Source organism: Nematolebias whitei, chromosome 5, assembly GCF_014905685.2.
Source record: "Nematolebias whitei isolate Nwh7 chromosome 5, NemWhi1, whole genome shotgun sequence".
In the NCBI taxonomy this organism is placed as follows: domain Eukaryota; kingdom Metazoa; phylum Chordata; class Actinopteri; order Cyprinodontiformes; family Rivulidae; genus Nematolebias; species Nematolebias whitei.
Window position 1 is genome coordinate 1,876,338 of NC_056502.1, and position 12,487 is coordinate 1,888,824.

Consider the following 12,487-nt stretch of genomic DNA (forward strand, 5'->3'; position numbering starts at 1 on the left):
TTAATAACATGACACGCTAACTGTAGTTTACATTTAATAACATGACATGCTAACTGTAGTTTACATTTAATGACACGCTAACTGTAGTTTACATTTAATAAAATGACACTCTAAATGTAGTTTACATTTAATAACATGACACGCTAACTGTAGTTTACATTTAATAAAATGACACGCTAACTGTAGTTTACATTTAATAACATGACACGCTAATTGTAGTTTACATTTAGCTGCTTAGGACGACATGTTTGGTTCACAGCAGAAAATATTACTGTTTTGAAGATTGAAATTTTTCTAAAACTAAACATGGTAAAGTATTATAAGGTTACTATAGTTAATATTAGGTTACTATAGTTAATATTAGGTTACTATAGTTAATATTAGGTTACTATAGTTAATATTAGATTACTATAGTTACTAAAGACATTACCGTTAACCCAGAACACCCAACAAGCTCGAACCACCCCTGACTTTAGCTGTTTAAAACTGTGAACAGACTCTTCGGCTGTTTCTGCAGGTGAAGAGAAGCAGCAGTTGAACATGTAAACCCTCGATTTGACAAAATATTTTTATTTTCTTCATTTTGTTTCAAGTGGTCACCCTGGTTTGAGGAAGAGGAGGGTGAAGCTCACTGAAGCTTCTTGTTTTTGTTGGTCCAGTTTTATGGTTCCATCTCCTGCAGAACTTCATGTTTAGAGTCTGAACTTTGGTTCCTCCTGAAGTCAGGACCTGATGTTTAACATCAGCAGGACAGTGTTTGTTTGTTTATCTGTGGGATAAAATGGTGAAATCCTGATGGATCCTTCTGGTCTGGATCGTTGTGACGCTGCTCAGGTAGATCCAGTTTGATGCTGCCACCTGGTGGAATTCTGCTGAGCTGCAGCCCTCTGTTTTTATTTACAGCACAGATGACAACATGAACTCTCAGGGTTTCAGTAAAATACATTTGATTAAAACCAGGATTCAGGCTTTTAATCTGAGGAGAAACTGAAAAATAAAATAGTAAGTATAAAAAACCAGATAAATTCTCAAATTAAAACAAAGGAGGAAAAACATTTTCATAAGGATCTAAAAAAGTTCAATCTGGTCCTCTGGACATTCAAAATAACAAAACAAAGTAAAACAACAAAAAATTGTAGAAACGTTTCGTCTCTCATCCTGAGGACTTCCTCAGTCTGAGGTGCTGTATTCAGCTCAGTCTCTTAAATAGCACCTTCTCAGAGTGGATCAACCAGTTTTGCTGCTGACAACCAGAACCAGCTGCTCACATGATCAAGAAGGACCATCAGCCTAACAATGGATCATTAGCACCTGATGGCTGTTTACTGTTCACAGAGGGCTGAGTGATACTAGCAATCACAGCATTGTAAGAGGGGGACAGTTGAACCTGGAGGCTCCGCCCCTGTTTAATGATGGACGGTTTCTTTTCACAAAGATGGCCTCCTTTACTCCTCTCTCAAACCATCGTTCCTCTCTGTCCAGGATGTGAACATCTTCATCCCTGAAAGAGTGACCTCTGGCCTGGAGATGAGTGTAGACCTCAGAGTCCTGGCCTGATGATGTTGATCTTCTGTGCTGGTCCATCCTTTTGGCCAGTGGCTATTTAGTTTCCCCGATGTAAGACTGATCACCATCCTGACACTGAACAACATACACAACATTACTCTGTTTGTGCCGGGGGACTGGATCTTTGGGATGAACCAGTCTTTAATGTATTTTGGGGTTTAAAAGCCACTGGGACGTTATGTTTAGAAAATAAACGTCTCAGTTTCTCTGATACTCCCTCAACATCTGGAATGACCACTGGTCTGGGTCTGGGTTCCTCCTTTTCACCTGATGGCTGACTGGAGTCCTGTTTGGGTTTCTTCTTTCAGGAAGGCCCAGTTAGGATATCCACATTGCTCTAGAGCCTGTCTTGTGTAGGATTTCTCCTTCTGCCTGGCTCCTGAGCTAGTGGGGATGCTGTCTGCTCTGTGGTACAGAGTCCTGATGACTCCTAACTTGTGCTCCAAAGGGTGATGGGAGTCAAACTGCAAATACTGGTCTGTGTGGGTGGGTTTGTGGTACACCTCAGTTTGCAAATGTCCTCTATCAGAGACTGAGACCTCACAGTCCAAGAAAGCCAACCTGCCATTTTTTACATCTTCTCATGTGAACTTGATGTATTTATCCACAGAGTTGATGTGGTCAGTAAAATGTTGGACTTCCTGAGATTTAATTTTAACCCAGGTGTCGTCAACATACCTGAACCAATGACTTGGTGGTGTCCCTGAAAAGGACGTCAAGGCTCTCTTTTCTACCTCCTCCATGTACAGGTTGGCAACAATAGGAGAAACTGGAGACCCCATAGCACACCCATGTTTCTGCCTATAATATTGCTCCCCATATGTGAAGTAGGTTGACTGCAGGCACAGTTTCAAGAGTTGACACAGTTGTTCTGTGGAAAGCGTGGTCCTGCTGCTCAGAGTGGTGTCTGATTTTAATCTTAAACTGACCACCTCTACTGCATCATCAACAGGAATGCACGTAAAGAGTGATGTGACATCAAAAGAGACCATTGTTTCATCAGTCTCCATGATGACATCCCTCACCTTGTCCACAAAGTCCATGGTGTTCTGTATGTGGTGTTCTGAGCTGCCAACTAAAGGGATGAGTACAGACGCCAGATATTTGGAAACATTGTAAGTGACAGAGTTAATCATGCTAACAATTGGTCTTAAAGGTACACCTTGTTTGTGGATTTTAGGTAAACCATACAGACTAGGTGTGGCCTCCCCTGGGTACAGTCTGTGGTACAGAAAACGGTCAATAGCCTTGTCCTGCTCCAAAATTTTCAGACAATCTATTAACTTCTTCTTGTAACCACTTCCTGGATCTCTTTTCAGAGGTTCATAAGTGGTTAAGTCACTAACGAGTGTCATAACTTTCTCATGATAGTCTTTCTGGTTCAAAATCACTGTGCACCTTCCTTTGTCTGCTGGGAGAATGATGATGTTTTTGTCCTTGCTAAGAGTGGTGAGTGCATCCCTCTCCTCTCTACTGATGTTGGAAGGTGGTGGTTTGGCATTGCTGAGGCAGGCTGAAACTTTGATTCTGAGCTGTTCTGCTTCAGCCTCTTTCATTTTGTTGTTGCGGATGGCTGACTCAGTAGCTGTGATCATCTCCACCAGAGGAATTCTACTTGGTGCAACTGCAAAGTTCAGTCCCCTGGCAAGAATCTCTGTCTCTGGCTGGGTGAGCTGTCTGTCAGATAAATTCTTCACCCACTTTTCTGTCTCCCTGGCATGTAATTGACTACTGGAGTGTTGTCCTACACTGAATGTGTTGTTATTGGAATAGTGATGTTGCTGATGAGTTATTAGTAAGTTAAACTTGTTTTGTTGTCGAGTCTTGGACTTGACATGCTGTGCTAAGCGTGCCTGATCTGTACAGTCCAACACTTGCTGAAGTGTGGTCTGATCTAGACACATAGTTAGTTTCTGTTTAATGTGCTCTTCTTTGGCCTTCAAGGCCTCAATAGTAAAATTGGTCTGTCTCACCCGTTCATTCAGCAGCTGGGTTTGTGCCTTCTGAAGGATCTTGCTTGCCCGGTGCCCGCTGACCGAAGATTTTAGTTCCAGGCTCTTGGGAATGATGCCACTTGTTTAACGTGGACAATCACTTTTTATAGTTAGCTGTTTTTGGAATCACTGGTGGTCAGAACATCTGGAATTTCTGACCGTGGAAAGAACAGAACTTTATTGAAACACTTGGACTTGAATGGACAAAATAATAGATTAATAAATAAAATGAAGCTGATTAGAAAACAACAACGTTCTGTTCAGCAGCATTTTACTCTGGGTGGTTAGTAAAGAAGGACCGGAGTAACTTGAAGTAATGATAAAACTAGTAAAGTAACAGAGTAAAGTAGTAAAGTAAAGGAGTACAGTTATAAAGTAAAAGAGTAAAGCAAAATAAAACTGTGAAGTACAGTAAAACAGTTATGTAAAGGTGTAAAGAACAGTAAATTAGTACGGTAAAGTGATAAAGAAAGGTAGTCAAATAGTAAAGCTGTAAAGTACAGTAAAGTAGTAAGGTGTTACAGTAAAGTAGTAAAATAAAAGTGTAAAATACAGTAAAGTAGTAAAGTACAGTAAAGTAATACAGTAAAGTTGCAATAGTAAAGAAGTAAAGTAGTAATGGAAATAAGTAAAAAATAGTAAATAAGTACAGTGAAGTGGTATAGTAAAGTAGTCAAGTAAAAGTGTAAAATACAGTAATCAAGTTCAGTAAAGTAGTACAGTAAAGTTGTAATAGAAACATAGTAAAGTAAAATAGTAAAGTACAGTAAAGTAGTATCATAAAATTGTATAGTAAAGTAGTCAAATAAAAGAGTAAAGTACAGTAAAGTAGGACAGTATAGTAGTAATGTAAAGGAGTAAAGAACAGTAAATAAGTACAGTAAAGTGGCACAGTAAAGTAGTCGAGTAGTCAAGTTGTAAAGTACAGTAAAGTAGTAAAGTAAAGTAATAAAGTACAGTAAAGTAGTACAGTAAAGTTAAATAGTAAAGGGGTAAGTTACAGTAAAGTAGTACTGTAAATTTGTATAGTAAAATAACATAGTAAAGCAGTAAAGTAAAGTAATAAAGTAGAAAAGTAACAGAGTTAATATGCAAAGGAGTAAAATAGTAAAGTATAGTAAAGCAGTAGTGCGTACTCCTTCCTCCACTCTGATAGGTCACTCTATGCTCCTCCCTCTTTTGGAAACAGGTGTTGACTACAGCCATTTCCATTCTCTTGGTGAAATCCACCACCATCTGTCCTTCCTGGTTTCTTTCCTTGACACCAAACCTACCCATCACTTCCTCATCCTCTGTTTCCTTCACCAACATGTCCATTCAGGTCTGCTCCATCACCTCTCTCTCCTCCCTGGGAATTCTCTCCATCACTTCATCCAGATCCTTCCAAAATGCATCTTTCTCTTCCACATCACATTGTGGAGCATAACTACAGACAATGTTTAGCATCAGACCTACTTCTACCTTCAGACACATCACCCTATCAGAATCAGAATAAGCTTTATCATCATTGCACTGAGGTACAAAGAGAACATGCACGTACAGTCATCTGACAGATGGACGGAGTGCACAAAGCTGCTGCTATAAAGCGTGGCCCTCTTATTCTTATTCAGAATATTTTTAGATAGAAAAAGGGACAAAGCCATGAGGAAAGGTAGTGGCATTACAAAAAAGATCTCTTCACACCATGTCCTTGTAGGGAAAGATTTAAGACATCAAAAAACTCTGCCAGCTAAAGCACATTTATGAACACGTTACATATATGCATTTCCAAACAAGGCAGTCCATGAAACCTTAGATAGTCCATTGTCCTGATAAGATGGTGGTCTTCCGGCACAGTTCTAATAAGACTCCACAGAAGGGGGGAGGGGGTTGCGATAGACAAAGCTTTTCCTTAGTTTACACATTACCCAGGAGAAATTGATAAGTCGGCCTGTTCCGAGACCAGCTGGGTTCAGATGACCACAATTGTTGATTTATTCAGGCAAACTATTTTTCTTGTCAGCCTTGAGTCTGTACTGGTACTCCCAAGGTCCAAATGTCCAGATTATGGTGCATTCTACTGGTCCGTGCTTACGAACCTCTTCAAGATGGTTTTCATGCTGACGAGTCCCAAAGCCGCAGGTGGACTGTGACTCAAATCACTTCCAACTTACGGTTTCACTTATAAATCAGCTGATTTTGAGTCCTCCAGAACGAACCAGACCTTCACAGACAGCAGCCTGTCGAGGTCCAAATTATCTGCAGCCGGCTTCTTTGTATGTTGATAAGGCAGGATCCAGACTATTCCAAACACAGGAAACCTGTTATCATAAATCCAATTATTGGCAATTTCAGCGTCCTCGATCGATAGCAGAGGTAGTCCCCCCCCCCGAGATATATCCAGCTGCACGCCTCATCCGAGCAGATGAGGGTTCTCCAGGACCCTGTCGCTTTGTTGAAAGAATTTGGAATATACTGTCACGGTCAGCGGCCCCCGCTGCCCCCCCATCTGCCTAAGCCTCTGCTCTTTGTGTGTTTTCTGTTTTTGTGTATCTGGTCCTGTTATCCCACAAACTAAATCATTTCCTTCCTTTTCAAGGTGCTTTGTAAATGTGTCACTTTAATTACATTCGGAGTTCTGTTTGACAGGTTCTGTCTCTGTCTGCTCTTTATGTTTTTGTTGTTCTGCTCTGTGTGTGATTTTCTGTTTATCTGATTCTGTTATTTTCCACTCACTCCTCAGTCTGCCTCTCCACTCAGTCTTTATCATTCACACCTGTTCCTCATCAGCCACTTGCCCAGGTGCTCTCATTACTCACTCTCCCTCTGTTATATAAAAAGCCTTTCTCTCCTTCACTCCTTGTCCGGTGATTGTTCTGTGTTCACAGACATCTCAGTCCTCTTCTGTCTTGTCTGTTTTTTGTCCCCCCCTGATGATCTGCTCTGCCTTGTTTCTGATCCTGTCTGCCCAAGTAAGTTTTGCTGCACCGACAGCCTTTTGTTTTGTTATTAAAAATAAATTGTTTTTGTTTTTGAACTCCTGCCTCGCTCGCCTCTCTGCATTTGGGTTCCAACACTGAGGATCGTGACATATACGTCATAAATCCAGTTGGTCAGATCCAAAACAGTAGTTTCCATTTCGGGAGATGTGTAAAAATAGGAGCTGCTCTGATACACAGACAGAGAGCAAAAAAATAAAGTAGGAGGGAAACAGGGAGCGGGAAGGAATGCGTGCACCTCCTTTGAGAGCTTGAGAGAAAAAAAACATCCGACACTCTTTTCACCTCTACTACATTCTTTACCAACTCCTCCTTCAGGACCACCCCTACTCCATTTCTCTTTCTATCCACACCATGGTAAAACAGTTTGAACCCTGCTCCAATGCTGCGAGCCTTGCTGCCCTTCCACTTGGTCTCTTGGACACATAAAACATCTACCTTCCTTCTCAGCATCATGTCAGCCAGCTCTCTACCTTTGCCTGTCATTGTCCCCACATTTAGAGCTGCAACCCTCAGTCCTACATTCTTCACTTTCCTCTTCTCCCTCTGTCTCCTGACATGTTTCCGTCCTCGTGGTCTTCCACTAACAGTAGCACAATTCCACCGGCACCCTGTTTGTCGACAGCACCGGTGGCGGTCGTTGTTAACCCGGGCCTCGATGGATCCGGTATGGTTTCACTCTGATGAACTCACATTATGGTTTATGCAAAAGTGTTTTACATCGGATGCCCTTCCTGACACAACCCTCACCATTTACCAGGACTTGGGACCGGCACGAGAGACATTGGGTTGTGGTCCCAGTGGCTGGTTTGCATAGTAAAGTAGTAAAGTATTAAAGTACAGTAAAGTAGTGTAGTAAAGTAGTAAAGTAGTATTTCCCCTAGTTAACTTGCCATGGCGGGGTGCTCATCACATGCATGATTTTTGTTGATGGGGGTATGGACACTTGTCTGAGCGCAGCTTGTACTAACAGCTTTTGAGTGGGGGCAGGGGGTGTTTAGCACGAGGGAAGAGGCAACATGAGTGCTCCCTTTAGCTTTTTAGCTACAGAACCTGTATTTCTCGCCGCTAGCTTAGTGCGCTGTCAGTGCGGGGTGGGCAGGTGGGGGTGCAAGTTCAGTTTGGTAGGCGGGGTGCTCAGTTCTGTTGACGGGGTGGGGCACCCCGCTTGTATAATGGTAGGGGAAACATTGGTAAAGTAGTAAAGGGTCAAGATTCTTTATTGTTATTCACATCATATATGTATGGTACATGAGGTGGAACGAAATTGTGTACACAGGGTCCCAGTTACATCCAAAGAAAGTATAAATTGCAAAAGTAAAACAGTAATAAGATCCAACATATACTCTAAGAAATATGCTAAACTAAGAATACGCGAAACACTTAGTGCAAAAAACAATACACCGAACAGCTTAAAAAGTAGAAGTAGCTGAAATAGTAGAAAATAGCTGAAACTTTAAGAAATAAGCTGAAAGGAGCATAACAAGCTGAAATTAGCTGAAAGAAGTTAGAAGAAGCACAAAAATATAGTTAACAGAAAGAAGCTGAAAGAAGCACAAACAGCTGATAAAACAAGAAATTAGCTGAAAGTAGCTGAATTATTATTTTTTTAATTTGCAGAGCAAAATGTGACAGGAGCAGTAAAAGGTTGTAAACAGATCTAAAGACTTGAAGGATGGAAAATGAGCTCAGTTCATTTTCTATGAGAGAAAAATGTCTGAAAAGGCTAAATATTTCAACAAGCTAAAGTTGCACCAACACCAAAAGTCAGAGCAGGATTGTCCTGAAGGAGCCGAACGTTTTGATTCACGATTTGTTGAAACAGTTTGAAAACTGAGGGACAAGAATCGTGCTGAAAAACGTACGGAAGAAAAATGACAATAGAGTGAATGTTTCATAAGCGTTCACACAATAAAACTTCTTTACAGCATCAATAAACAGAAACATCTGGACTCGTTTTAAAAAGAAAAACGCTTTATTAAAATAAAACAGCTGTAGCTTCTGAGTGCAGGCACCTTTACAATAAAACCTGCTAATAATAAAAAGATCTTTTAATGACGTTAAAGAAGTAAACAGTTGATAAGAGACGCTGTGAGAGATAAAACTTCATGTTTTATGGTTTCTCTCACATGGAGTCAGTAGATCCTGGACAGCCTGTGAGGACAGCACGGATCAATAAAGAGTTGGACGAAACATAAACAGATTCATAAAAACAAGTTGATCTTCCTGATATGTTGTGCTTGAACGCCCATCTGAGAAGAAACTTCATAAAATCTTTATTCATCTATTTTCATGCCAGGTCTCTCTTGTAAATGAGTCATCGAGGCTCAATGGGACTAACCTGTTTAAATAAAGGTTACATTTAATAAACTCATGATTTATTTTGTTCCAAAGATGCATGTTTTCATAAAAACAGATGATTTTTATGATCTGTGCATGTCTGTAGAACAGTCCAGTGAAATTAAAGATGTTTCTTAAATCTACATGGTGTTTTCTGAAGCATGCTTCGTTCTGTGATTCATGCAGACGTTTATTATTCAAATGTTTATTTTAATGAATATATTTAAAGTTGACGTCAGATGTTTAGCTGTATCGTGTTTACTCAGTTTCTTTGGTTGTTTGTTTTGGACTTTTTACAAAACTGTTTTAGTAAATTAAAAGTGAACGTTAACCGTTATTAATAACATATTATTAATAAATGAACCGTTAGTTTCAGCTCAGAGCTCTGTCTCAGAAGAGCTGAAATAAACTGAATTATTCTTTAAAAAAAGATTCAAACAAACAGCTGTTAGCAGTGTTAGCATCCATGCTAACACTGCTAACAGCTGTTTTTAACCTCAGAGTTGAGTTTCATCATGCTAGCATCAAGATATTTCTGAAAAACATTTTCATTTTTGTTCACATGCAGGACTGAGTTAGCTTAGCGAGTAAAGAGGTTTCCTGCTGCTTTTACCGTTTGAATCGTTTCAATGAGCATTAAAGTTCTGAAGGAACAGATCAAACATTACATGTGACTTTAAAATGTGAGGCTTCATTCAGAGCTGCAGGATTTGAATCAGACTCTTTGGATTTATGGCACAAAACGAGACGAAAAACAGTTAAAAATATAAAAAACACGTTAAGCTAAGAACACAGCTGTGATGATGTCATCACCATGTGACGTGTGATTGGTCAGAAAAACAGAGCACCTTTAACGTGTTTCTGGGCTGAGATAATAGACGTCCATCTGGTCCGGTCAGAACCAGTCAGCGTGTTCTGGTATTTACAGTCCGTCTGATCCTGGATCAGCTCCTCTGGTCCCGCTGCAGCTCCGCTCCTCGTCCAATCAGGATGCTCCTTCAGACGGTCGCCGGGCAGACACGCAGAGAGCTGCCTGCTCAGGTCGTTTGTTACACGGAAGCACCTGGACGGGCAGGAAGACAGCAAAGCATCATGGGAACGCGAGGACAAACAGGGAGGTAAATAATCTTCCATCCTGTGAGACGAGCGCACACGTCTGACCCGACTGGAAACAGTCGGCTCTTTGTTAGAACCAAACCCCCTCTGCTCAAACACGGAGGAGACCCAGACCGTTTGGTTCTGTTCACATCAGAACACATCCTGTTGGTCTCTGAAGGTCCGGGCCCTGCAGCAGAACCAAACAGTTTACACTAAAACCAGGTTCTCATGACAGAACTGCAGATAAGATCGGGTCCGGATCAGGAGCTGTTTCAACCTCTGAGCTGAAGTGACAGAACCAAAGGTTCTGATCCAGTCCGAAGGTTCTGATCCAGTCCGAGTCTCTTTGGGTCAAAGAACTACAGAAGAACACGAGAACGTTCGGTTGGGTGTAAACGTCCACTGAACAAGCAGAAACAGTAAAACTCGGTTCTGATGGAAAACATTCTGTTTGTATGACCACGTGACATTCAGTGACAAGCCCCGCCTTCTCTTCATCACAGGTAAGGTGGGCGTGGCCTCCATCAGGTGCTAATTAAGAATAATAGGTAATAAAACAAGATTAATTTAATCCGTAATAAACAAATGTCACGTGTCCGTTTCCTGATGACGTATAGGACATTCAGGTATAAGATGAAGTGAACACAGCCGAGAACAGCCAGAACCAGAACCAGCAGTCTGAAGTCAGCTGGCACCTTTGGGCCCAGGTGTTCCCAGAGAGCACTTGACGGAGGCCACGCCCACCTCACCTGTGTGTCGGTGATGATTGTTGTTTGTGGCTCTAAAGCAGTTCATTGTGGAGGTTTTCATTGAGAGAGATTCTTGGGACATCAGAACCGGATCAACGGAGCAGGTGGACCACATCTCTTCAGGTGGGGGTGATGTGTGTCCCAGCGGTGTATGAGTGTGATCTAAAGCGCTGATTAGTCTTTGTAGAGATCTAGTAGAGATCTAGTAGAGATCTAGTAGAGTGTTGCATGAATGAGGACACAGGTGATGTTGTAAAGAGCTTTGAGTGTCTTGATCAGACAGAAAGGAGCAGCAAGTACTGTCCATTTAACATTTTGTCTTCTTTCAGCTCGTCTCTCTTCAGGTATCTCCACATCGTCATCTTCCTCCATCTCATTTTGTCCTCTGCATCCTCTGTCCTCACTCTGTCCTCTGTATCCTCTGTCCCACTCTGTCCTCACTCCAGCTACCTCCATGTCCTCTCTAACTGCATCCATATGTCTCCTCTTTGTCTTTTTCCTGCAGCTGCATTTCTAACATCCTTCTACCAATATACCCACTGTCCCTCCTCTGGACATGTCCAAACCACTGTCCCTCCTCTGGACATGTCCAAACCACTGCCCCTTCTCTGGATATGTCCAAACTACTGTCCCTCCTCTGGACATGCCCAAACTACTGTTCCTCCTCTGGATGTGTCCAAACCACTGTCCCTCCTCTGGACATGTCCAAACCACTGTCCCTCCTCTGGATATGTCCAAACTACTGTCCCTCCTCTGGACATGTCCAAACCATCTCAGTGTGTCCTCTCTAACTTTATCTCCCAGTTGTTCAACCTGTGCTGTACCTCTGATGATCTCATTTCTGATCTTCTCCATCACTCCATCCTGCCTGGACTCTCTTCTTCACCTCTTCACCACACTCCCCATGTTCCTGGACAGTGGACCCCAAGTCCTTGAAGTCCTGCACCTTTGTGACCTCTGCTCCTTTTAGCCTCACTGTTCCACCTCCTCCCTCTCATTCACACACATGGACTCTGTCTTACTACGACTGACTTTCATTCCTCTTCTTTCAAGTGCATACCTCCACCTCTCCAAGTTCTCTTCCACCTGTTCCCTGTTCTCACCACAGATCACAACATCATCTGCAAATATCATAGTCCACGGGGATCCCTGCCTGACCTCATCTGTTAGTCGGTCCATCACCAGAGCAAACAAGGAAGCGTCTCAACTGGGCCAAGGAGAAGAAGGGCTGGACCGTTGGCCAGTGATCCAAGGTCCTCTTTTCTGATGAAAGTAAAGTGTCTTTCATTCAGAAATCAAGGTCCAAGGGTTTGGAGGAAGAAGGGTGAGGAACAGAACCCATACTGGTTGAGGTCCAGTATAAAATATCCACAGTCCGTCATGATCTGGGTGCAGTGTCCGGTGCAGGTGTTGGTAAACTCTGCTTTCTTCAATCCAAGGTCACAGCAACAGTCTACCAGAATGTTTTGGAGGACTTCATGATTCCTTCTGCTGAGGATCTGTATGGAGATGCAGAGTTCATCTTCCAGCAGGATCTGGTCCCTGCCCATGCTGCCAGAAGCACCAGAACCTGGTTTGATGCCACAGTGCTTGACTGGCCAGCCAACTGGTCGGACATAAACATCATTGAGAATCTACGGGGTCTTCTCAAGAGGAACATGAGGAGCACCAGAGCAACAACAAAGAAGATCTGACAGCATCAAGGAAATCTGGGCTTCCATAACTCCCAGTCAATGCCACAGGCTGATTGTCTCAATTCCAT

The 12,487-nt window shown here is 42.2% G+C and overlaps 1 protein-coding gene across 1 annotated transcript in view; it reads right to left on the reverse strand.

Moving 5' to 3' along the window:
- Window positions 1–9,556: 9,556 nt before the first annotated feature.
- The window catches only part of cmtm7 (CKLF-like MARVEL transmembrane domain containing 7), a 6,872-nt gene continuing 3,941 nt past the window's right edge, over window positions 9,557–12,487 (reverse strand). The window contains exon 5 of the mRNA XM_037676680.1: window positions 9,557–9,941. Coding sequence (XP_037532608.1) covers window positions 9,928–9,941 — 14 coding nt within the window. The 3' untranslated portion in view covers window positions 9,557–9,927. The remainder of the gene's footprint in view (window positions 9,942–12,487) is intronic.